This window comes from Clytia hemisphaerica, unplaced genomic scaffold (genome assembly GCF_902728285.1).
Source record: "Clytia hemisphaerica strain Z4C2 unplaced genomic scaffold, Clytia hemisphaerica genome assembly, whole genome shotgun sequence".
NCBI classification, from domain to species: domain Eukaryota; kingdom Metazoa; phylum Cnidaria; class Hydrozoa; order Leptothecata; family Clytiidae; genus Clytia; species Clytia hemisphaerica.
In genome coordinates this window covers 14,022-41,882 of record NW_027103460.1, presented here as the reverse complement: position 1 = coordinate 41,882, position 27,861 = coordinate 14,022, and the positions used below count along the sequence as shown (strand labels likewise).

Sequence of the window (27,861 nt, the reverse complement as noted above, 5' to 3'; positions counted from 1 at the left end):
GTGAACGGAGGACACAAAAATGAGAGGACGCGATTTGCCTACTACATACGCGGTCTGATAAGTTTCCCGCGTTTTCGTCTGAAAATCTATTACCGCACACCAGACACCGAGACCACACACAGCGTACACTGGAAAGCTGATTTTGGATTAATCAAAAATGGGAATCCTGGAAAAGATTCAAGATCTGTCTCCTACTGCTGGGAAAAAGTTCACAGGTAACTTAAATATTTTTAAAGGAAGCTTTTTTTTGAAATATTTCATCAAATCAAGCAAAGAATGTCCTTATATCTTTAACTTTTTCTGCCACAACAAAAGTATGATGGCCATAGCCGCTGGATCCACTGAGTTGGATGATCTCTTCAAGCAGGCATGCTAGCTGAGTGGCATTTTTGAATGCAGTATCCATTTTAAGTTCAAATAACGTCTATTGACGTTTGTGGGTGGGTGGGTTAACAGCCAGTGACGTTAGTGACGTTATTTCAACTTTTGCTAAACATCGATTTTCAGTAAAATCTTTACCCTTTCAAAACGTCAATTGACGTTATTTGAACTTAAAATCGATTTGTGAGAAGTGACCCCTTAGTCGGAGGACAATTTTTTGGGAGAATAATATCTTTGTTGGTTATTTTGTTTTGCTGTTAAGATTTTATTTAAACAAAAAACTGAAAGTTCTTCCCTTGTTCATTTTAAGATTATGGATTTGCAAACGATTCTATGACTTTGAGGAACTTGTATTTGACAGTTTAAGTGAGTTCTTTCCCGAAAAAACAATGCAAAATATTAAACTCAAATCAAAGGTGTGGACCATCATTAGGGGAGGAGAAGTTAAGGTAAGTGAAAGTGGTTTCTTATTCTTGGGGAGAAAAATGGATGACTACTATATTTAAATCAAATTAATTTTCACAAGATAAAATCTTGATAAAATTTTGTGACTTGGCAAATTTTTGCCATTTTCAAGAAATTAAATCTTGCTAAAACATTTAGGATCACTCATTCATAAAATTAAATCCACATGAAATTTTTCCAACCCACTAGGCGAAAAAACCAGTCCAAATCCTACACTTTTCCCAAAAAAAATTACAATTTCAGGCTTGCTCGCAAAATTAAATATATAAAGATTTTTCCAACATATAGATACAATGAAAATTTCGTGAATTTTTATGGTTGCATATTTTAATCTCGCAAAATTTAATCTGATTAAAGTACTTCAATCACACCCTTTTTCCATTCTTTTTGTCAAAATTCACTATTCAGGGGAGCCATCCAAACTAAAACTTGCCATATGAAAAATATTGGGAGGGTTTGAGTTGCTTACGTCTAGGTTTTCCAAAGCTTTTCAAAATTTTCACGTTGGGTTCGCTTCACTGCTAAATAATCTTTGGGCAAAAACTTTTTTATTTATTGGTTTACGGGCCCGCCAATGTTATTTTTGCTTAAATCAAATAAAAATAAAATAGAGATTTCAAAAACCTTTATTTATTTTTTCTCCTCCAACATGCAAAAAAGAGGTAAGAAATAAAAAAACTTTACTTTAAACAGAAAAGAAGACTTTTCTTTAAACAGAAAAGAAGAGAATGAGAGAGAGGGTTTAGATATCGTAATGATATAACACAGCTGTGAAGATACTTTTGATCCTTCCCCCTATGCCAGGGAACTTCCCCATTATTTTAATGGAATTTCCCCAATGGATTTTCTTCCCATTTCCTTTTTTTTTCATTTCTTTCTTTTTTTATAATCTCTTTTATTTAAAATCCTTTCTCTGATTTTACTGTTGAAATTTGAGAGTAGGTATAAAAAGATGAAAGATAAAAGATGAAAGGCTAATTAAATTGTTTAACTGAAAACCATTGTTAAAATGAAAGTAGAGAACAAAATTTTTTAAAGTAATACATTAAAGTCTATTGACAAAAGTGATAATTCAAAGAGAAATTTGAAGACCATCTATTTTCTTTCTCTTTGTCTGAGATTGTATTAACCATTTCTGCTATTCTTTTTTAAAAGTCTCTTTCTTTTTCCTATAAAATTGCTATTATAACGATTGTTCTTTGTACTGTGTTGAACAGATCAGATTTTTTTTTCAAGAGAAATTTTTTTCTGCATGTGTGAGAGTTGTTGCATAGAAACTTGTATATTTTTGAGCTCTGACTGCTCACTTGGCAGCTTGAGATAATTTTATTTTTTTATTTCCTCCGATTTTAGATTCTAAAAAAGAAAATAAAAAAAAATAAAAAGGTTAATTTTATTTTTATTTTTTTTCCATCCTCCTCTCCAAAATTTTACCTCAAAAAGCCCGTAAACCAGAAAATAAAAAAGTAGTTGCCTTAACGCTTATAAGCATATGAAGGCTCAGATTTGGTAAATTCTTAAGCATGACATAAGCATATAAGCGAGCCTGAAATATAATTGCTTATGGAATCAAAATTTAACATTTTGTTATTTGATTTCCACAAAAAAGAAAACACTCCATTGCTTTTACATTAATCGTCTTCTAACAGGAAAATAGAATACATTCCATTGGGTTGGTGTAATTTAAGATGCACGATCTAACGATTTACGATTCACGATGCACGATCCATGCATAAAGTATGCTGATTATTCCGAATAATTATCATAAAACTTAAATTATATAACATAATTCTAAAACAATGGCATAATCTTTTCCCGCTTTTGTTTACCACGGTAAATTCATGCAACAAAAAAGAAATAAGCAAGCAATGGAACTACGAATAATTACGACCGTAAAATTATGAAAAAAACTAACTTGCATAATAATGTTGATAATGGAAGCTACCTTGTGAACATCTTACAATAGACAGAGAGTGAAAGTAAACAATGCACAAGAAATATTTTTGCTCTCCTCAGTTTTAACAATCATAATCGAATATAGGAATTTCTTTCTTAAAGCAAATAAAAGAATATATTGGCTAACAATGTGTTTTGCGGACCATAATGTACGAAGCAAAAAACGGGTGCTCTATTATGAGAAAAAATTTTCTTTCGGTAAACAATTCCCCTATATTGATTCAAGCTATGAAAAAGAGAGAGTACAGAAGGTGAATGCACGTGGCCTTCACTTAACTGAATTTAAATTGAAAAGAGAATAATTTGTATAATCTTACATAAATGATGTTTTTAAAAATAATTGAGTTTCAGCGAATGAAAGTTTGTACATTGGCTAAATATTTTATCATGATTAGCACGATTACGCATGAATTAACATATTTTATGCACGGATCGCGAATCGTACATCGTAAATCGTTAGATCGTGCATCTTAAATTACACCAACCCCATTCCATTGCGTTCAGATTTTCCCGCGATTTTTTTCCCTTTCGATTTCGAATTATGGCGTTCTATGAATCGAATGTTTACAAATTATATAGTATATGACGTTAGAAAATTAACAACTCATAAGCATATAGTAAGCATATACTGAGCCTAGATTCGCTGCGGTCTTAAACATATCTGAGCCTGAGCAAGGGGCAGACACTTGCTTATAAAAAAAACATGTATTATAGGAACTATAATTTTGTGCATTTCTCACTTGAAGTTGAAAGAAAATTAGAGCTGTTATTGTGCGGTGGTGTCCGGTGGGCGTCCTGGATGCATGCAAAATTTTGCTTTGCTTCAATCCTGGAAAGTGATAGAAAATGACCGTCATTCAAATAATTCACCTCTCTCTTTCTACTTTCTATCTTTCTTTCTACTTTTGTGTTTTCTAAGTTTCTGAGACTCATTTTCTGATTTCTGTAGCATCTTTTACAAAAAATCCTTTTTGTAGGGGGGAATTTTTTTTGCGAAAAATGCCAAAGGGAGGGGGCAAAAGGGGGGTAGTAGTTGTAAACAAAAATAATGGAGGGGGGGTAATTGGAAAAATTTTCTAAACTTGAGGACCTAATTGCTGGGGTTTTGGAAATTTCACTTTTTAAAAAACCTCAAGTAGGGTAAATGTAGGCTAAAATCAGGCTATTTAAAGCAAAATAAAGGACTTTCCGAAATTTGATAAGCAGGAGAGGGTCCAGAGGGTTGAAAAATAGAAAAAATAACACTTGGGAGCGGGATGAGCGTTTAATTGGTATGCGATTAGACAGAAAGGTCTGTCATGACTAGATAGCCAGGACTATCTACCAAGCATTCATGATAAAATTAACATCATTGATTTCAGATCAGATTGAAAAATCATAAAAAAGATAACTGTCAATATGGATTTTAGTTTGATGCCTATTGAATTAATGAAGATGATTGTCTCCTATTTGGACAATAAAAGCTGCAGAAATATTGCTCTAACATCAAATGGAATGAGAAACCTTGTCTTTGAAAAGATCTGGTCGAAACCAAGCTTTCATAAACAAAAAGATATTGATTTCCTTGGTAATATTTCACATCTGCCGATTCGCGAGTTGAATGTTGGAGATTTTTCTTGTTCATGGGTTGAAATTGTTGGAATGATACCTAGCCTTCAATTGTTACATGTCAATGCTTCTTCAAACAAGCCTTGCGAACCGTTTGACACACAATTGCGTCATTTGAGGGTTCCTATTGTTATTCACACCAGTGCCTTTAATCTTGGAGGAGAAAATTTTGATCATCTTTTGTCAATCCTTGAAGCTATTACAGTAAAAGAAATCATCATCGACCATTCTTCGTGGCCGCACGATGGTTCGCGATGGTCCTATGAGCGCTTCAAGCTACTTGCTGATAACTTTTATATATCTTGTGTTTCAATATCCTGCATCGACGTTACGAAAAGTAATATCAGTGACTTTATAAATCTCCTGTCAAAAATGAAATACTGCAAAGTAAAAATAGATATGTCGGTGTTTTTTACACTTTTGGCAAAAACGTGAAGTTTTTTAAAACAAGTTTTAAAATAAATACAAAATGCACCTTTTCTTAATATAATATCAGGGAAATCGGCAAAGGATTGAAGATTCCATTCCATTTTTCCCGAGCCTTCTAGAGAAACTAAACCAGTACTTATAACCTCTTAAAGTTAGGAGCACGTTAGGATTAAACGATTCCATAATGAAAATGGATTATGGATTCCATGAGCAATAACTTTTGATCTAATGGGGCTTTAGAACTGAAATTTGGCAGGATGGAGCATTTGTGTACTTTCTATTCCTAAATAAAAAATCTTCCAGCTGGGAGCAGTTTGGGATCACCTATTCCTAATTTTTCTTTGAGTTCAAGCCTTTTTTAACTGAGGATTGTAGTATGTTTATTTGATATTAAGTAGTTCAAATTAAACTATTTGGAAGGTTTGGGCTCTTAAGAACACGAAAATAAGATTTTCCACTAGAATAGAGCATCTAAGGATTATCAAATCCTTTATGAAAGTAACATACTTTGCCTTATCCGAAATGAGCGTCTTAGTCTGGAATGAAATATCCTACAGTGCTCTAAACTGATTTTTTACGTTATGCATGATATGCCGTTACGTTAATGACCTAAAATAAGCTCAGATAGAGCCCCGAAGGATTAATAATTCCATTTTGCGACAAGTTGGGGTTGGGGTGGGTTGGGGTAGGTTCACCACTTTAAAATGAAATTTTTAATCCCAAAACGCTCGCGAAACCGCACCTTTTGGTATCTAAGAATGTTTTAAAGTTAAGTAGAAGTGACTTTTGATTAATTTTAGACTGTAATCAGTCCATTTTAACGATGAAATGCATCTTTTATAATTGTTCGAGTTCAGTGATGTTTTTCGGATGGAATTTTGGATCCAAAAGTGCTCTTCATCATTGTTTCATAAAATATAGAGATCATGCAACAAGTTCAGACCATCAGAATCAATTCAAGAACCACCTAACTCTCATAATTCCAAAATTCTTAAAATCAAATATTTTGGAATATTGGATCCTTCTTCGCTCCTGGGACCAAAACCAAAAGTTCTAAGCTCGTGCGTTACACCTTTTTGGAAGATTTCATCCCAAAATGCTCGTTCAAATTCATTTTATTCAAGAAAAACCGTTTTTTAGAAAATTTAATGTCACGTTTTTGCCAAAAGTGTAAAAAACACCGACATATCAAGTCAAAAAGCTATTTGTTCACTTTAAACGATTTAAATTCGATGGTGAACAATGGAACTCGAGTTTTCCTGATAAGCAGTTCTTCCTTAGAAACCAATGGTGAGATTGCCACCTTGATTAAATTTGCTGAAGTCATGAGGAAAATGAAACATTTGAAAGAATTCAATTTCGACTGTGGGTATTTTGAAGATGAGAATGCGCCACCAATGGAGTTATTGACAGATTTACCTTTTAAATATCTTTGTTCGGATCAATTCAACATCTATGGAAAAAGAGATGTCCAAATGATGGCGTCGACAATTTCCAAAATCAAATCTCTTCAAGGTGATCACAAGAATTCTTCTTTTTTAAGAGAATTTCGCCTCATGCGTAATGTTGTTAGTGATTATTTACTCACACCGGACGATTTTAAGTTATTGAAGAATCTACCTCTTACATATGTTGATTTGCGTGCTTTGGATCTAAAGCAAGACAATATCAAAGATTTCCGTGAAATCATGAAACAAATGAAAATTCTAGAAATCGAATATTATTATCAGCTGTTTCCGAGAAGGAAAGACTTCAGAATTGATGTCGAAAAATTTGGGCCTGGTAGGATTTATAAGACAATCATTGCCATAAATGACGATTGAGTTTTCGATTATTCACGTACTGTTCCATTCACATCATTTTTTTGGTATTATTTTAAATTGTTCCCCTTCTTTGGTATTTTCTGTCATTGTAATGTTATTTTGGTTCCCCGATATATCTTGCAGATATTATAATTTTTTCAGGAACTTTTAAAGCAATATATTTTGTTAAGGATTTATATTTGTTACTTCTCGGCAAAATTTTGGGAAGACATTAAACTGGGTTATTGGATCGCTCAGAGTTTCATTTTTCTTTTTGGCACCTTCGGTGACACTGGATTAATGAGTGGCGGGTTGGGCGGCGACAGTAGGGGGAGGCCTGAGTGTTCAGTTTCGAATTGTCTCCCTTCGTGGCCAAGGCAATTAACTTTATCAGATTTTTCAAATACCCAAACTAGTGAAAGTGCTTCTTAACTTGTAACTCTAAAATAAAAGCTTCATGGTCGAACGCTGGAGTCAATTTTTTTGTAAAAAATTAAAATGTTTTTATTGTAAATAAACTTGTGTTCATGGATAAAGCCGTCCCGAGTTTGGAAGGATTTCCCAAGTTTAAGGGCTCTGACCATAGTCAGAAAATCGGTTATGTGATTCGAAGATAAAACTTTTGTTTCAGGTTCCCTGACACTTTAAAGAAAGAACAACTATTTCAAATTGTTTGTTCATTTATTTTATCAAGAGTAATTAAGAATTTAATTACAAAAATGACGCTATGAACTTTAAAAAGATGTTAATAAAATGTCATAATACCCTCTTTTACAAAAAATGCTAAGTTTCAATGGGTAATTAACCTTTTTGTTTCGAATTTGTTTCAAATTGTCCGCAATGAATTGAACTATTTGAATTTTTTCGGAAAATTTTCTAAATTGATGTGTCAAAAGTTATGAGTATATTTGTGTGAAAAATTTGGAGAAAAAATTGGGGAAAAACCACTATTTTCGAGATTTTAAGACGAAGAAGCTTTTACAAAAATTTCCCGAAAATTTATTTTTAGTTTGGCTAAAGATACACCATCTACCGCAAAAAGTTTTTTAAAATACTTTTTCTTCACCGAAACTTAGCTCTCCAAAGTTGAAATACTCTTCTTCGCAAAAGTCTTCATTTTCTTCTTCATTAATTATTTTCATTGAAATTTTTAAATTTGCAGAATCTGGAATAGTTTGTTTAACAGAAAATGTATAACATGTCATAGTTTTGATGGCTTTATCAAGCAGAAATTGATGCTTTGTGAATGGTAATTTGAAAAATTGACTATGGTCAGAGCCCTTAAAGCAGTTGACGGCACAGACCTTTTAGTTCACAAACTTCTGCTCCACCAACTACCCATTGTTTTGTTCAAATTGTTTGACTTTGAGGTGTTACTGTTTGAGCTTTACTTAAAAATGTATCTCTATTTTTCAGGTAAAAAAATACTTACAAAACAATGTCAAGTGATACAATAGATTTCAATTCATTTCCAAATGAACTCATTCAGACGATCATATTATTTTTTGATATGGAAGATGCAAAGAATATGGCGTTAACTTCAAAGGAAATGCATTCATTAACATTACCGAGACTGTGGCGACATCCTTACTATACCAAATTGAAAGATGTCTATTTTCTTGAAAAAATCTCTCATTTTCCGATTGGTGTTTTGCACACAAAAGATTTCGAGTGTACCTGCTTAGAATTGGGGCTCTAGTCCCACAACTCACTCTCTTACATGTTGATAAACTCGAATTTGGTGGTGCTGTCATGAATGTTTTCAAGTCCAGATTACCGTTTGTGAAGAAAATACCATTGCTTGCTCATACATCTGCTTTTAATATTAAGGAGATAGAAGATATTCAAAAGTTCTTTGAAATTCTGAAGTCTGTCAATGTGAAGTCCCTTATTATTGATCACAAAATGTTTCGATATATTGATTCACTATCAACGGCTCAGTGGTCTATCGAGCAATTTAAAATGTTTGCAGAGAATTTCAAAATTGATGCACTTTCTATCGATAGTCTTGCGATAAGCGCTGGGAATGTCAAAGAATTCATTCATACCATCGCAACCATTGAAAACCTCGTTGAAAATTGTCGCATTTTTTCCAGAACCTGAAGGTTCCTATAGATTCACTATTGACGATCTTGAATTAATGATCGAACTGGATCTATGGATCATCAAAATTGAGAGCAAATCTTTGAAGGTAAATAATGACACTTCAGAGCTTTTGAATTTTGTAGAAGTCATTAGATATATGGATTACTTAAAGGAATTTAGCTTAAGTTTTGGTCACTTTGAGAGGGTAAACGTAGCTACAATGAATCTTTTAGTTGACCTTCCAATTAAATTTATACTGTAACGTCCTGCCATTTTCTCTTTGAGAAAGAAAACATCAGGGAAATTGTAAACACATTATCTAAAATTGAAACGTTAGTTGAATTTCGTTTTATTCAAAATAAGCAAAAAAGGTTGTCCCAGTGACAATGGTTAATTTAGAGCAACTGGATCTTACAGCAGATAATCTTCTTCATTTTGCAATAATGCGCGAAAAGATGAAAATAGTATTTATTCAATGGGATCCGGATAGAAATAGTAACTCAGATTTCGGTCTTATTCTTTCCACATTTTTTTTATTTTACGGGGTATCTTCATTCTTTGGCATTTAATTTTGTTTTGTTTTGAGTCTAGGCTATTCTTTATTGTATTCTTGCTGTGCATATTTTAATGATGGTTCATTAAAAGCCACTGTCGGTTGATTGACTTTAGGTAAAGTGTTGAATTAGTTCTGTTTCTTAATTAGTCTCTTTTAGATAATAATTACACGTTTTTTTATTTATAAGCATAACACTTATAAGCATAACAAGGGTGGGATTTTGCCTTGAGAACAATGGATTTATTGTTATAGATATATTGAACAATAGAAATCTAAGCATATGCCCAGCCTCAACAAAATTTATGGCAGACTTGGGCAAATTTCAAACCCAAACCATTTTGGTTCTCCCAGAGTATATCCAGAATACTTTCAACACCAAAAGATTTCAGGACCCTATTTGAAACCATTTTTGAGATTTTAGCCTGAGAAAATCAGACTTTAACCAATATGCCAAAGTCGATCATTATTGAATACTTTCGATCATATTGAATACCTTCGATTTTATCAAATATGTTTTTAGTAGCAGCGTGTCAAAATAATCTGAAACCACGTTTATTTCGGCCAATTATAACACACGATTCACTCGCGAAAACCACTTGCGTTTTCTCTGACCCATCAGAACGCGCGAAAACCACTTTTGTTTTCTCTGACCAATCAGAAAGCGCTATATGAGTTACTTGAGGAAACCCAGGGCAACGGCACACAAAATGGTGGGCGAAATGGGTGGGAAATAAGGAGGTCAAACTTATGGCGGGCCTTCTTTTTGTGCTTTGGTTTTACAGTAGGTCACTTTTTTGGTTTTTCTTAAAGATATATCAAAGTAATTGGGTTGGTGTAATTTAAGATGCACGATCTAACGATTTACGATTCACGATGCGCGATCCATGCATAAAGTATGCTGATTATTCCTAATAATTATCATAAAACTTAAATTATATAACATAATTCTAAAACAATGGCATAATCTTTTCTCGCTTTTGTTTACCACAGTAAATTCATGCAACAAAAAAGAAATAAGCAAGCAATGGAACTAAGAATAATTACAACCGTAAAATTATGAAAAAAACTAACTTACATAATATTGATAATGGAAGCTACCTTGTGAACATCTTACAATAGACAGAGAGTGAAAGTAAACAATGCACAAGAACTATTTTTGCTCTCCTCAGTCATCATTTTTAACAATCATATTCGAATATAGGAATTTCTTTCTTAAAGCAAATAAAAGAATATATTGGCGAACAATATGTTTTGTGCACCGTAATGTACGAAGTAAAAAACGGGTGCTCTTATGAGAAAGAATTTTCTTTCGTTAAACAATTCCCCTATATTGATTCAAGTTATAAAAAAGAGAGAGTACAGAAGGTGAATGCACGTGGCCTTCACTTTCTTTTGATCTATAACTGAATTTAAATTGAAAAGAGAATAATTTGTATAATCTTACATAAATGATGTTTTTAAAATAATTGAGTTTCAGCGAATGAAAGTTTGTAAATTGCATAAATATTTTATCATGATTAGCATAATTACGCATGAATTAACATATTTTATGCACGGATCGCGAATCGTGCATCGTAAATCGTTAGATCGTGCATCTTAAATTACACCAACCCAAAGTAATTGGTTATCAAAGTAATCAATTGGTTATCGAAGTTGTCAAAGTTATTGAAAGTAATCAATAACAATCAAAGTACTTGAACGGTTATTGAGTCTTCGAAGGATTGTTAAGAAAGTGATTGAAATTTTGGTACTCGAAATTCGATTGTTAATTGATAAATAGTCGTCCAACTACTTTGATCATTATCAATTACTTCAATAATCAAATTTATTCTATACATGTAGGCAAAAACAGCCGTTTGATAATATAACGATATCACATGGCTATTATCACATGGCAATTTTTTTATTCAATTTTTTTTGAAGATGTCAGCTGCGTTTAGACCAGCCTGGCATTTGTAATTACTTCCAGTATTCTTTTGAATTCTATTGTTCCGCGCAATTGTTCGGTTTGTCAAATGCTTAATGATGCCAGCGTGTTGGCATTTCGTTGGCATTTGAAATGCCATTTTAAGCAAAGGAATCCCCTTTTCTTGCATTTCAAATCAAACAAAGGAACCAAAACAAAGAGAAAAAATGACATTTTTGATTTTTTAAAGTATTTGCACGTTTTTTATTCAGTACTTTCTATAGATTGTAAAATTTGCAAGATTTGCCATAGGCTAGCCCTACGGCAAAAAGTTTCAGTCTTAATGACTGCAGTTTTTGAGAAATTCCATGCTTTTCATTGTTTGATCTGTCAAAGTTGAACTTGAGGGAATCACCTTTTCAGTAATGACTCTAAAAAGACGATTCCTTAAATGCCATGACAGAAAATACAATGGAAAAGCTGTTACAATCGACTCCCTCGTGAGCAAATGCCAAATTACAAATACCAGTTGGTCTAAACGCAGCCGTCATGGATTTTTGCATGTTTTATTACTCTTGCTAGAAAAGAAACTTTTAAAATAGTTCTATTGCCAATTTCACTTTACATTTTTAATGACTAAAAGTAATTAAAAAGTTGATAAAGAGAAAAATTTCGAACATTCGATTTTGTGAGCACTTTTTATTTTGTAAAAAATGTTTCAAGTTTTTCTTTTGTTTTTGCCTTTAGGTTTGCCTTGGTGATGATATTCAACTCGGCTTCGCCTCTTTGAATGTTCATCACCTCGAGTTAATAAATCTCAATAACCAACTTTTACCTATTGAATATCTGCTTGTTATCGATTAGTACCGTCTGGGATTGTCATCTTACTGCTTATTCGTGTTTGGAGAATTGAGGGGAGAAAAATGCTTTGATAAAGGTTTATATGAAACACTGGATATTCTTTGTAAAACGTGGTATTTTTCAATCATTTGTGTGTTCTTCAAGTTATGTCACGTTTCAGTTTGTTGTCAAAGTACTTTTGTTCGAGATTTGAGAAGAAAAAGCTTTGTTGATAAAAAGAATGATGAGTTTGTTTTTTTTCAAAAGTTTTTTTTAATTGATTTCTTTCAATCAATAAAACGAGTTCTCAGTTATCAAAGAAATTATTGTAATCAATTAACTTTTAATGAGCTTGTAAATGAAACAATTGTCTTTTGGGAATTCATTTGGGATAGTTTGTTTAGAAGAGACGTCAGGTTGAATGATATTGTTGTTGCATCACTAAATTAGAATTTTTGTTCAAATTAAGAACGCATTTAAGAACATTTTAGGCTGAAAATTGCTAGAAAAATAAGCACATTTTAGGTGTTCTAATAAAAAAATGTGTATGTCCTGGCAGATGCATGACCTTGGAGTGATTGAGTGTTTTGAAATAATTATTAAATTTTCTTTTACGCACTTTTTTTTATGGATCTGCTTTCTGAAAGAAGTTTAAATGGCACTTTAGTGTCAGGGTTGAATGGTATTGTTGTTGCTTCACAGAATGTGTATTGGGAGTGATAGAAATTTTTTTAAATTATTTTTATACTAGATGAAGTACTAAGTACAAAGATGTGTATGGTTCTTTGCTTTTTTGTATATTTTATCAAAAGTTTTAATTTTCTGTCACTTAAGGGTTAGTGATTTGAATTCAGCAATAATGTCGATTAGTTTTTATTTCTTAAGATAGCGAAACAGTTACAAATGTCCAGACGGTCGTAATCAATAAAATCGACCATCGATTAGAATCGATAAGCTCATTGATATTTATCGATGAATTAGATACCGTCAACTGCTCTAACTTTGGACAATTGGTCAATCATGGGACTGGTTGATATCTGGCCTGTATTTTCACGTACTGTTTATTTTGATAACCAAGTTTATCAATCATACTTCTTCGTTCCCCTTAAAGTGCACAGACACTCACGTGTGTTCCACTACGGATTTTTTCCTATTTCGTTTTAAAAGCCTACTCGGTGCAAAAGAGAAATCGTGTATTTTTTTCATTAACTCAAATCAAATGACTTTGGAGGTTCGGTGAAATGGTGGCCGAAATGCCGTCCCATGTTTTGTCAGATAGCCGCAAGTTAGAGCAGTTAACGGTATCGATTAGTATATGTAATCACATGATAACGAGTGCAATTCGAATATAATTGCACGAGTGATTTTTTTGTTACTATTCGAAAATTCGTAAATTCGAAACAAAAAAATCACGAGTGCAATTTTCGAATTGTACGAGTTATTATGTGATTACGAGCTAATCGCACAATAGCTTTTACTACTTTTTCTCAGTTAGGAAAGTAAATTACAGAAATTACACTGTGAGTTTTATATTTTTCTCTTCTCTCTGTGTCTTTCTTTTAATGTTGTTTATTGATTTTCTTTCTCACAAAATAAATTTCGAATGCAATTAAAACGTTTGATGCAAATAAAATTTAAGAAAAAACATTAAAATCAATTTTGTAAACATTGGCACGGCATTGAAGAGTGTGATTAACGATTAATTGCTCTCTACAGGATGCAATTAACGATTAATTGCTCTCTTTGAGGGCGTGCCAAATAAAAAAAAAAACCCATCGTGCGATTAAAATTCATAATCGATAGCTAATCGATATTCGCATTTTTTTCGATTCATAGAGGCCCATGTACTCGCACGGTTGCCTGCGAAATTATATAGCATTGTTGTTATTATGAATAAAAATGAGGTGTCACTGGAGGGAGTGATGACAGTTTAGCTTTTTTTATGTTTTCAATTATTTGTTCGTTGTAACATCCCTTTTTGACGTGGGTTTGATGGATCTGCAGGGCTAATTTGTCCTTTCTTCTTGGCTGATTTTAACTTTAACTTTGCCAATTCAATCATGGGGACTGAGCCTTTACTAGAACCTTTATGTCATATCTGGAGTTGTTGTGTGCAGGTTAGTTCCAAAATTTTTTCCCCAGTTTCCTTGAAGTCCTTCATCTGATCCATGACTTCTTGGGTAAAAAATTTTGAATAAGTTTAAGAAGTATGCAGGTTTCATTTAAAATAAAATGAATATTTGATGTCATTTCATAATTGTAAGATGGATTTAAACACGAGTAAAGTCATTTTTAATAAGACATCCTAATGAAGATTTCATTCGTAGTGAGTAATACAGTGTAATACTTGTAAAGAGTGTAACACTGCAAAATTGATTTCTAGTTTTGTGCTTGTTAACTTATCTCTAGTATGTCGCCTTTATCATTTATAGAAAACAAGTAACAAAGCTACTTTGATTTTGACCATGACTTCTCTTTCTACAAAGTTGAAACTTTTTCTGTTTTGGTCTCTGGACCAATATTTGATACTGTGAAACACCTTGAAGATCCAACCAAAACAATGAGTTAGGCTGGAAAACTTGGAAATAAAACGAACAATGTCGAATAGCTTTTAACTTGAAAAGCATTTTCACAGAAAATAACTTTGACGCGTTCTTTCGATGATACAAAATACATCCATGCCAGAGAAATCTGTTTAAGTTTTCACTTATGTCATTGAAGCTGATAGAAATCGTTTCATCAAGCCACTGACCTATCGAACTAAAACATTGAATCATCATTGAACTACCCACGAACTTCGAACATTTGATACAAACTCTATAAACATTTCATCACTTATTTGCTCTTGAAAAGTAAAAGACTTCATCTAAAAGATACAACAAAAAAGTACAGCAGAACTTTTCCAAAGTACTCCATGCCAGTACGGTTAAGTTTTGATTTCATTTCGAGATGCTGGATCGCTGAGACCAATAGCCTTTTTAACACAGTCAATCTTTTAGAAGTAATTTTGACCTTCATCAAGTGTTTTCAAACAACCCTTATATACATTTTTATCACAAAAGACTGGGCAAGAAAATTGGAATAGTACTGAAATGATTAACTTAACAACATTTTCAAAAAGAGCTTTGTGACGGTTGATGAATTAATCCTGATTGCCTGACATCGCTGGCTCTACCCTTGCCTCTACCGCAGTCAAAATGTTGTTACTGTGAGGGTAAGATATTAATTAACGAGAGGTAATTTCTAGTCATTTAAGAATTGAACGAACAAAATGATCAGTCCGCAAGAAACTACAAGAAATGATAGCAGAAGAACCACTTCCTCTTTTTCATTCTTCTTTCACTCTGGTCTGCAAAATATTCATCGTAGTCGAAACTCTGTGTTAGGGATGCGAAAGATATGATTACGTTACGTCACCGTAACGTTTTTTTAACATTAACTTCATATAAAGATTACTTAGATAAAATATTATTTAAAACAGGGGGGGGTCGGTACTAAAATCTCAGACATCATGACATTTAGTGACGTGGTGGTACTGCAAAAAAGCTCAAAAATAATTTTAGTACCATGTGTACTAAAATACCAAAAAGGGTGGTCCCTTAAAGAAATATTTGAAAAATCCTAGTATTTTGTTATAAAATCAGCCAAAATGGAGCATTTAGTACTGACCCCCCCCCCCCTGTTCAAAACATGGATCATAAAATTTTGTCCTTTGAAAACAAACGGGTTATAATAAAAGAGACAAACTTAATTGAAGACGGTATGAAAGGCATAATAATTTCAATAGCAACCACCTTTCAGCACAACAGTTTTGAATTGTTTTGATCTCAAAATCAGACTTACTGTCTGTGTCATTAGGGGCTTTTTGGGTACTGTCATTACCATCTGATGGATGAGACGAATCTTCAGCCTAAAAAAATATTTTTGTGATTGATTGATATGGAGCTTAAAGTTGTTTTAACGAACAAAGTGTTAAAGGTTGATTCTGCAATACCTTTGATTGATTATGGTCATTTTTGCAAAGTAAAATTAAGTTCGGTCTGCAAAGGGTCTTAATTTCTCAATTTATACTTCATCCCCAATAAATGTGTGAACTCCTCCATTTATTATGCATCTTCCTATGTATATCCTCCTATTTTTAGAATTTCTCGAACCCAGACTTTTTTTAAAGTTGCGGTTTACCAGCTGTAAATAGATTAAAAGCTTTAAAAATGTTCAAAGGAAATGGGTGAAAATGGCACCGCAGGCAAAAATTTAGCTATTTTTATTGCCATTTTGTTCACAAATACCAAATTCTTAACCCAATATGAGATACACATATAGTTTGACAAAAAATTTGTTGACCCCCTCCTTTATTAACCCCCCCCCCATAAAGAAGGGGTTCACATTGTGCCCATATTTTTTTCAAATCTTGGGTTTGTTAGTATTATACCGGGTGCGCCAGAAAAAAAGTATACAAGTTTGTCGAGATATTGTAGGCTTTAGGATGAGAATTTTTATTTGATTCGTTTTTCATTGTAAAGGGAAAAATCTAACTTAAATTTTGGTATATAAAACTTTAAAATAGGTTCAGTCAATCAAAAGTTACGCTAAAAAAAACTGAAAATTTCGACTTACCCAAAAATTCAAAAATTCATTAGAAACAAGGAACAAAATTTTCTCTGTTTATTATCACTTAAACAGTTAAATAGCCATAAATGAATAAAATTGTCAATTGGTAACTGTGAAATGGTTGATTTAAGGTTGCTGAAGCTCAGACTTTGCTAAGAAAGTAAAAATTTCCATAAAAATTCGAAAATTCTTGCTAAATAGCTAAAAACTAAAAAAAAAATCCAATTTTCAAGTGAAACTTTCAAAATGCCACCAGATCGATACTTCGACGCCCTGATTTTAGTTCTGAGGCTTAATTTGAATTATTTTAATATCCAATTCGAGTCGAGGAAAGCTTAAAGACCAACATTCTACCAAAAAAAATGCTTAGAAAATGACATTTTATCGATATACCATTGATAATAGTGGTAATTGTACATTCAAATTTTGTTCACTGTTTTTAATGAATTTTGAATTTTTGGGTAAGTCAAGATTTTCAGTTTTTGGACCTACCTGGAGGTCCTATAAATTAACCTCTGTCCGTCCGTTCGTTCGTCCGTCCATCTGTTACCAGCTTTTCTCAGGATTGGCTCATTAGTTTTTTCTGATTTTTGGCACAATGATGCAAAATGGCAATGCCCAAAATGTGACGGAGCCCGATTTTCGAAAAAAAACATTTCCGGCCGAAAATGCCGGAAATATGCCGGAAAAACCGGTTTTTTGGCATTTTCTCAAGATTTCATCATTAGTTTTTTCTGATTTTTTGCTCAAAGATGCGTATTAGCAATGCCCAAAACATGGCCGAGTCTGATTTTTGAGGAAAAATCTTTTCCGGTCGAAAATGCCTGAAATATGCCCGGAAATCGCCGTTTTTCTAGATTCTCATTGCACTTTTTCCTTACAATTGGTTGTTTTTTCATTCAAAAACATTATTAATAGCAATGCCCACCATCAAGCATGTTTAAATTTTCAATAAAATTGATTTTTGAAGCCGGGACTATTTTAAAAGTCGCCGGAACAACCTATTTTCGCCGGAAAGACAGTATTTCTTGAATTTCTCGAGCTGTACATTATATTTTTTCATGAAATTTTGCACACTGACGCAATATGACAATACCTAAAATGCGACGGAGCCCGATTTTCGAAAAAAAAAATTTTCTGGCCGAAAATGCCGGAAATATGCCGGAAAAACCGGTTTTTTGACATTTTCTCGGATTTTTATCTTTAGTTTTTTCTGATTTTTTGCAGAAAGATGCGTATGCTCAAAACATGGCCGAGTTTGATTTTTGAGAAAAAATTTTTCCCGGTTGAAAATTCCGGAAATCGCTGTTTTTGCAGATTTTCATCGGACTTTTTCCTTATATTTCTATGTTTTTCGCACAAAAACATCATTGATAACAATGCTCACCATCAAGCATGATTCAATTGTCAATAAAACTGATTTTTGCGACCAGAACTTTCTATTTGTTTTTTCCCTACAACCCTTCCCTCTCCCCCACCATCCAGGGGCGGTGCGACACCCCTGCAAAACATGCACTCGCAGGGTATGCTCCGGAGTCTTTTTTGTCGCAGCTTGTTTTTAGCCTAACCGGAGTTGTTTTTCCGGATCAATCGTTAGTGTCATTAAATTTATTTTACTGACTTAAAGTCCGCGGTAAATATAAGAAAACTGTTTATCAAGTCGCGTTTCACGAAGCGTGAATTCGAGTCTGTATTTTAGACTTTGTGTACAAAAGAGTTTTGCAGGCCTGCACCCTGCAAAGTTTTGCAGAAAGACCTGGATGAGGTCAAAATGCAGGGTTTGCCCGGGATTTGATGGCTGTTAGTGTCAAAACGTTAAAAGTCAAGACTCGTCAAATGGCTTTAGATGCTTGGAGAAGAAAAAACAGAATAGACAGTCCTGATTTTATCTATTTTGTCGCAAATTCTGAAGGGTTTTGAAGCCTGCACATTTTCGATCTTCTCCAAATTCGTCATCTGAGGGCTGCCATCAAGGTCATCTCAATGTTTGTTTTTCTTCTTATGGTTATCTTCTGAAATCCATTGCAACAAGGAAAGTCAAATCTGTAAGGTATGTGGTATTTTTTTCTATTATTTTTCATGCCTGCATGTTATCAATTAGAATCTGATAAGTGCAGGAAAAACTGCTTCCCTTCCCCCCTCTTTCTCTACTGATCTGCCTATGGCCTACTATGACCTGTCATAATTTTTGGTAATCAACAAAACCTTTTGTTGTGTGTGGTGAGTGAGTGGCCAATCATGAAATATTTATAAGATACTTGATCAATCGGGGTACGTAGCTACTGTTTGTTTGGCCAATCACTCTGGCTAAGAAAAGGTTGACGACAGGAGATGAATTTGTGGCAATTTAAGAGGCAAAGGGACAACCAACCTATTGTGGTTTTATTTTGAAATAAGAGAAAAAAAATAACATTGAAAATTTTGTGATGCTGAGGACCTTGACACCCTAATGTTTTTAATATGTTTTGGCCGGTTAAAAGATTTTTCTAGGGAGAGAAAGAGTTGGGTGGGTTTTTCGCAGGAGAGAAAGACCTGGGTGGGTTTTTCGCACACTATTTTGAGGTACACAAACAGATTGTATTTGACTATGTTTAGTTTGTGGGCCAGCACCTGCCAGTCAAGTACTGGTCATAAAAACTGCACGACAATCTTAAAAATGATTTCTCTATTTTGTTTTAGTTCTCTTCCAAATGGAAATTGCCTGTACAGTTCCATTTCTCTCCATCTTGTGGGCAAAAATTCTTTGAAGGATACACTTTGATGTCTTGCACGTGTGCAGAACTTTTTCTGAATTGTAAGTATTATTCTCAGAAGTAAAAAAAACCATCCAAGAAGTTAAGTAGATAGACTCATGAAAGCATTGCGGTTGGCGGTTACCCACAGTCAGCCAGTTATTATATAAGATTAATTTCATTGGTTGTCCAGTTGTCGTTTGACTTAAATTTTGTTGTTTTGTGTTTGTTAATGTAGGTGTAGCTTGCAAAGATCCTAATTCTCTCTTCATTATATACTTTCAGGTTAGTTGCCATCATACTGTCCAGTAGCCCCTAGATCAATGGATTATATTGCACCTTCACGTGGTTGGTACAAAATCTTTGTAAACACTGACAAAGTCTGCTAATAAGATGAGTGGAACCATATTTAACTTTAAGGAAACAACAGAATGGAATAATTCAATCAAATGATGATGTGTACCTAACATTTAGTTTCTTGGAAGATTTTGGATTCAAAATTTTTCCTGTAAACTGGATATCAATATTTGTCATCTCTGGAAAGTACATCTTGATTTAATTTTGACATGTAATTGCCAATGCAAATGAATTTGGATGCATAATGTATATACAAAGTATAAAATTTATAACACAACAACTGAATTTTGATACCAAACAACCATGCTGCATTACGTACATAATGAATAAATGAGTTTCTGATGACATATGGTTTGTTTTCAATTCGGATTGGGGGCTTTTTACCCCTGGTACAGGATTCCCTGCTTGATTTGGCAAACAGTTCCAAAGGAGACACCAGAATGGGGCTAGACTACAATTTCAAGATGAACCAACTATAGAGATTTCAGCTTAAGTACAAATTCTAGTTTTGGATACTTTAATGCATCACATTAATCAATTTTCTAATGAAATACTCTTTTCTTGAGCAGTCTGAATAAAATAGTTTTGCTCTTTTTCTCTAAATTTTCATTTGAAATGGCAAAAGGCTATTATTATTCATCTGCTTGAAATTATTAAGTCACATTTTGGCAGCAATAAGATAAATAATTTGACATAATAAGAATCAAAATTATATTAAAAAATTTTAGACAGTTTGGTAAATATTATTGTTAATGCTATTATTACGATCAGATAAAGATTTTTGTATAATTTATAATCTTTTGTGTGCTATTGTATTATTTTGCTATCATTTTTCACTTTTTTGTGTAAAGTTCACAAAGTTCTTTATAAAATTCATGATAGTTATGATTTTTGTCATTGATATAATGAATTACCAATGTTTTACACCTCCTTTCTCTTTCCTTCATTTTTTCCATATTTTAGAGGCCGCTCTTTTTTGGTTTTCAAAACTCTTTAACCCAAAAAACTATCTTAGTTTTACCAGCTTCATTTTGTGTTTAAATGAAATGAATTTTAATTCTTTATCTCTGGTTCATGGTACATTGGGCATAAAAAGGTGGCTGTTTTAGCCAATCTAGAGGGTCGAAATTCAAAAATTTTCTAGCCCGTCGGGCCCAACCATGGTGGGCCCTCCTTAGACACTATATATAGCTGAATCACTATATATAGCTGAATCTTTTTTGCAGGGTATCCTAAAAATCCTAGATACGCCCCTGCCATCAATCAATGATGAATTTCTTGCGTTATGCATTTTCGCTAACGCTATGTTTTCTGACTGATTTTTTTCATTTTTCTCCTTGCATTGCTATCTAACTTTCATCATCAGGTAGGTCCATTCAGCATCTAGCTTGTTTTATCATAACTTTTGATTGACTGAACCGATTTTGAAGTTTTATATACCAAAATTTAAGTCAGGTTTTCCCCTATACAATGAAAAAAGAATCAAATAAAAATTCTCATCCTAAAGCCTACAATATCTCGACAGACTTGTATACTTTTTTCTGGCGCACCCGGTATATTTCAACCTTGAAGCTCCAGACTACCTAAGGGGCCTAAAATGGCACTTATAATCTGTTTTTTTTTGTGATGAAATTGCCCAGATTTGTTGTTCAAATAAACCAAATAATTGGAAGATATTTCAAAATTTTCTGTAGGAAAAAAATTTTGGCCATTTTTTCGGAAAAATCATGAAAAAAGCGAAAATTTTAATATTCCATTCTTCAAATCATTATGACTGCATGAGTTAACATTTTTGAGATTTCGCATGAATCATTTCTAGTTATATGGTTACACGTTTGCGAAGTTAAAAAAAAATCGAATGAATAGTTTTTGAGATATGATATTTTCGTGACCAAACCCAGGCTAGCAAAATCGACCCCTAAAAGACCCCCTGTAAAACCTGAAAACCACCGATTTAGCCCGTAAACCATCTGGTTTCATAAATACTATATGTTTAAGGCACCAAAAAATCAATATGGCAAATTTTCTACCAAAAGGTGGCGCGACGCTGAGTTATTGCTTGGTCTAATAGACTAGTAGCTGATTTTAGATCTTTAGGCTTGAACTGAGAGAATTAACAAACCGGAGGCTTATTGTATGCAGTGTTCGAAAAAACTCAATTTCTCGGCCAAAGTTACGTAGGGGAATGTCAATGAACTGCGACAGTGACCCGACGACCAGAAAACAGCCCTATCGAAATAAGTAAAGACATATTTTTCCATAACGTCCTTACAAATTATTTCTTTTGATTGGTTTTTTGAAACTCGTAGATCATAAATAAATGTTGTATTCTTTTCCCTTTGCAGACGTCACCGTTATTTGTACCGTTTGAACACTGATACATGTTGAAAGCTCATCGGAAGTCTGAGGGCAAGTAGTTAACCTCCGCCCAGTCAAGTCAAGCTACCAATATTCAAGTGTCCTATCTCCTCTACATCAGATCCACCCTGACCACCCGCTAGGTAATCTCCGGAACATACCATCTTGGAAGCGAATCGGATCCAGGTTTCCTTCAAATCCACCGAGCAACAGCAGCCGACTTCCCTCTCATCACTTGGCATTATGTTTTGGTAAGTATTTGATATCAACTTTATCCGGATTAGATGAATCGAGAAATCATTCTCTTGGCATTGGCTCGTCCAACCCTCTCTCTGTGACCCGGTAATTATTCCCGTCCACGCATACCTTACTGACTCGACGATAGTTTCCGGCTAACCCTGTTACAGTGACACTGAGACAGGGGTGTACAGATATCGATGAAATCAGCGTGTTAACGATGAGACAAGGATATATAGTGTTGGTTTATATTTGTCTCATCACTAACACGCTGATTTTATCGATATCTGTACACCCCTGTCTCAATGACCATTCGAACATTTCCCCTATCATTTTTACTTGATGAAAGTTTTTGGACTCGCTTGTCTAAGTGACACGATGAGAATTCCAATTCAACCTTGTCTTGCGACCCACTGATTATTTCCGTATGTCCCTGCTTCGATATGTAATAGTTATCGGACAGTTGCGAGTACAATATGAGAAATATTTTACGAGTTCCGAGATTTTTCCGTACAATATTTTCCGAGCCTTTAGGCGAGGAAAATATACGGAAAATCCGGAACGAGTGAAATATTTTTCCATATTGTACGAGCAAATGTCTGATAACTGATTTATCGGTGACCCCAAAAATGCACTTTTTGTGTTGGAGGACACTTTTGTAGCAAAGTGACGTTAGATTGCTTCTACCGCTACAATGCAACAACATCTTTTCGTCAATTTATATTTTTACATGTAAAATACAAGATATATTGTACTCTTTTCAACCAATCAGATTGCAGATATTTTTTGGATCGCCGATAACAAATATTAAACAAAGAAATATCGTTTAAAAAGCATAACTAAAAAATACACTATGTAAATTTTCAGTATATTTTCACTTTCATCTTTTATTCCCTTTAGATCTAATCTTTCATTCGAAACTTTAAAGAACGGAGCTACAAATGGTACTCAAAGACGTGTATATTTTCAATGTCTTTGAATGTTTTCGAGTAAGTCTTTTTGTTTAAACCAGTACCGGTGTTTTTGTAAGGAGGCCAACAAGGTGCTGCATATTTCTTGTACGTAGTTTGGACAAGCGTTGGGTAGCTTTTTTCTGATTATTTTGAAATAAAGCATGGCCAGACCTATTTCTTGGTATGCCGAGATAATATTACACTCCTCCTTATAAATTCTAAGTCTCCTGCATATCCATAACGAATGGGTTAGGGTTGAGATTATTCTTACCGTGTCAGGGATCTTAAGATATAATTCAAAAAGATAACTCCAACTTTGGGCTCAAAAGACAAAGTTGCTCCTTAAACGAGACAGAGATTGATTCACAGTGCCCTTTTTTTATTTCAGACTCATCGATAATGAATTCTAATGGAAAGCCTTGATCAGAAAGTATTGACGCGTTCACCATACATTGATTTAACATCACAATATTGACCAAGGCGCACCTGATGCTTTCAACGAATGGCAGTCTTCATTCACACTTAACATCCGCTATCGTGCGTTAAAGAAATGTTTGGGGGACGTTTCGAAATAGAATTTTAGTTGCGTCCAAAGAAATACCAGGTAAATAAAACAGTTATAGACACCCCTTCTCACAAACCTTTTCAGCCAGTGGGGGTAAAATTAATGGACTGAAACTCGAAGGGGACTGATATTCCTATGTTTTTTTATAGAATTTGAATTACATTATTTTCAAGCCATAAAGTTTAGTCGGGATGGAAAAAAATAGCATAATATTTTGCAGTGAGAATTTACTTATCTGATTATTTTCAGCGGGAGAAAAATTAAGAGTACAATTTTGCACTGCGGACGATATTTTAGCCAACCTTTCCGCAGTGGAGAAGGGAGAACTGTTTGTTGATACGACTAGATTTTTTTACGTGTGTTGCTTTTAAGAGCCATTTTCTCAGGGATATGGACAACGTCAGAAAGAAATTTCCTCAGAATTAAATATTTTGTTCAAAACCCATGATTGATGCAACCTGTCAAAATTTTGAATGTTTGAAATTCATACCAGATAGTTGGAATTCGGTTTAGGTCTTTCTTTTTTCTTTTTGATAGAATATGGAACTACTATTTGATACTTGGTGAAAATTTGAGTCCTGAAAACCATGGGCTGAAATCAAAAAAACAAAAATATAGCTTATTTTAGAGGTCATTCTCTTGCAAGGCTCTCACTACGCAGGGTGTCTACGGGTCCTTGAAAACCTTGAACACCTTGAAAATGAAGCACCCAACCTTAAAAACCTTGAAAACTATCAATTTTCTAGGAAAAACCTTGAAAACCTTGAAAAGCACTATCCATTCATTCGAAAAGTAAGAATAAGTAAAAAACCGCCTGCGGCGCAAAACCTTTATAACATTTAGAGAATTTCCCTGTTTCTGTTGCAATTCTGTCGCAACGAATTCAACATATTCTTTTATCATTAGCTGAGTTTTTGTCACTTATTTTCTGTTTGCATGAGCCCTAAAAAATCGACTGTTCCCCAATTTTCAAATCGCTTCAGGGCGTCTTGGAATAATGGCCGTTCATCAACAAAATTTCGAGGATTCCTTAAAACAACTCCTTTGGAAATTGATTTTTGTAAAAAACAAAATCAAAAACAAGGCGTTTTTTAGCCATTTGAAAGAGTCAAAATCAAAATTTTCTACTCTTACTACTCTTTATTTCTACAGTTGGAAGACTAGGGAGCTGGAGTATTTCTTTTTGTGTAATTGTTCTCGAGAGGGAGATAGGAATTTAACTGTGGAAGTAATTCCCCGGGCATCAAAAGCGAATAAATTTTATTTGCTGTCCTCTATTTTTCTTTCACCTACCACTCTGAAAAAAAACTAAATTCCTGTAAAGAGCCATGTCAACTGAGTATCAAAAAACCTTGAAAAGTGCCAAAGTTTTTGCCAAGAAACCTTGAAAAACCAACTTAAAAATGACCAAAAAAACATTGAAAACCTTGAAAATCCCGAAATAAAATCCGTAGACACCCTGCTACGACATGTCGGTTTTTGGACTTTTGTGTATTCTTTAGTGGATATGTTTTTAGTAGTGAAGAAGTGGGTTATGATGGTGGCTTAAAAATGACCTTTAGTGTAAAATCTCCATTCTTCCCCAATCCATTTCAGCCAAGGTCCTCAGTTGTGAGGTGTTTATTAGGTTGTTTTGGACTCTCCAGACAGACATACCTTTTGACAGTCGAAAAACTCCAAAGATTTCCATATGGTCTAGCCTCGTTAGACCTGTAGAAGGCTGAGAAAATAGGCTTTTTAGCTTGCGTAGGATTGCCCTTTAGCAATCTTGGTAAACAATTACATAGTGACAGAGATTACAAACCACCGTACGAAATTGTACCGATTTTTTGAATGGCCACCCTGATTTGTGTTGTTTACTATGTCTTTGCTTTTCATGTAACTAAAGTAACGATTTGCTCCCAATCATTTACACCTGTTCCTATTTTATTTTAATCATAGTAGCCGGGATGTTATTCTCAATGGGATGAATTTGGTGACAACCTGACCAAGAATACACAGACAGTCAAAGAGAAAAGAAGATTATCCTTAACTATCTCTTTTTCAGCAGGTGAGATGAGGTTTTTGCTTCAATTGATGGGTACACTCATCATCATAACATTTGAAAATTTTCACCTTCTTTTGATAAAAATGTGCATTATTTGGTCCTCAATTGCATTTTTCTAAAATGTACCACAACAAGCTAATTAGAGAGGGTGCTTAAAAAATTGACTTGATACGCAACCGTTCCTCAATTACATATTTAAACACTTTGTAGGTTTAGGATTTTGTTAGCTTCGATAAAGATTTTAAAACACAGAGACTAAGTTAGATCATCCATTAATGACGAAGACAATAGCGTCATCCTTCCAGCTGCGGCTTTCTTATACTTTTTGGTATCTTTGTAACCCTTGGATAGATTCTTGAGGTTTGACCAATGAAGTAAAAGCCCGAAAGGCTAGAAGTCAGTGAATCTCCTACGTAGGATTTGAAGCCGCTAAACCCTACCTAAGCTGCGCGGCCTTGAGCGTGACCCGGCCTTGAGCGTGACCCGGCCTTGAGCGTGACCCGACCCGTCGTCAAAGCTAGCGATGTATGTCTTAAGGCTTCACTTTTCCTTGCCTGTGAAAGGTTAATGATTCACTTCTAGCCCTTTGGGCTTTTACTTCATTGAGTGTGACATTTTTGTGCTCGATATTCAATGCAATCATATTCCGAAATTCATATTTTTCTAGGTCAGGGGAACGCGATGACGGACCAGTCCGAAATATTGCGAAAAAGAGATAACGAGTCTGGTAGATTGACCGAAAGATTCTAATGGTGAGCTTCGTGTATTGCTTTAGAAGATTTGTTTTTTTTTGAGAGATATTATTACCCCTTGATCCAGAGAAATGGAAAGGAATAGAAAAAGCGCTTCTCGAAAACTATGGAAATATGGCTCGTCATATGCCAAGTGCTTTGCCCTTAAGGGACATTGTTTCGGGTTAATGGATTTCTTTTGTTGTCGCTCTAAAAACTTTGTATAATTGGCGTAATGTGACTAAATTCTTTTGTTTCAGGTCAAATAATGCGAGAACTTTAGGGGCTAATAGTTTGAGACACCTCTTTCTTACCAAAAGATACCTATAATTTCTTGCTCAGAATATTCTAGCGATTCTAATGATATAACGGCATCACGACGGCATAATCAGATAAAAAGATAAACTGTGAGAAAAAAAGAAATTAAATCTGTTTTTAATGAATTTCTTGCAACTTTTCTCGAAGTAACTTGATATCATCTTGATGAAAATTTTTCAGACTACGAGTTGGTGTAAAATTTGTTACTGGATACTGAAAAGCTCAAGGGTAATGGACCAGAAACAAAAAATACCGATCCTTTTTTATAAACATAGCCATAAGGAAACCAGCACTCTTCGCATGGCGAGCCGCTTTTTTCTGAACCTTTTCTTATTACCTAATTAAAGCCAAAACAAAGAAGTTATCAATCAATCAGTTATCAGAACACTTTGGAAGCGCTTTTTCTATTCCTTTCCATTTCTCTAGTTGATATTCCACTCAAGAGATCCAAGCTACCATAGTTGTCAAAGATTGAATCAAAGATATCCCGATACCATTTGTTTACTTCTAAGCCTACTCCTTTAGTGTGTTCAAAGAACATTTTAAAATTGATGTCTTAATGGAATGTTATTCTTATTTGCTGAATGGTCAAATAGCCATCCATGTTTGGACTTTTTCTTGTTGACTTGAACCAAAATACTAACATGTACTAAACCTTCGCAGAAAAAATAGTACCGTTCGTTACGGTAAAATTTAGCGGTTACCTGAAAACCTTGGGCATTCCCTTTTTATTCGATGCTGTCGCGACCTTTTTAGCGGCAACGGATCCTTAAATCTAATTAGATGTATGCACCTTACCCAATTTCTATGACATCATTCTTTCTTTTCCAGTCAGACGAAACGAACTAAAAGCGTCGCAGCGTCCTCTGCCAATCATCTGTTTTATATTTTGAGTAAATAAATATCTACGCTCATGGTATCATA

The 27,861-nt window shown here is 34.1% G+C and overlaps 1 protein-coding gene and 1 long non-coding RNA gene across 6 annotated transcripts; both read left to right on the top strand.

Moving 5' to 3' along the window:
* Nucleotides 1–73: 73 nt before the first annotated feature.
* On the top strand, nt 74–27,861 carry LOC136798247 (uncharacterized). Of its 5 annotated transcripts, XR_010845366.1 has the most exons (9): nt 74–215; nt 692–830; nt 8,058–8,832; nt 22,074–22,337; nt 23,224–23,312; nt 23,665–23,880; nt 25,783–25,891; nt 26,556–26,640; nt 27,769–27,861. It is a non-coding gene; the product is annotated as an uncharacterized lncRNA (long non-coding RNA). The 5 variants fall into 5 exon arrangements; XR_010845365.1 differs by lacking the exon at nt 8,058–8,832 and having other exon boundaries at nt 77–215; XR_010845367.1 differs by lacking the exons at nt 692–830; nt 8,058–8,832 and having other exon boundaries at nt 77–215.
* On the top strand, nt 3,896–6,891 carry LOC136798246 (uncharacterized). The gene is made up of 2 exons (XM_067054826.1): nt 3,896–4,811; nt 6,029–6,891. The coding sequence occupies exons 1-2, from the start codon at nt 4,201–4,203 to the stop codon at nt 6,660–6,662; spliced, it is 1,245 nt and encodes a 414-aa protein (XP_066910927.1). The 5' UTR covers nt 3,896–4,200; the 3' UTR covers nt 6,663–6,891.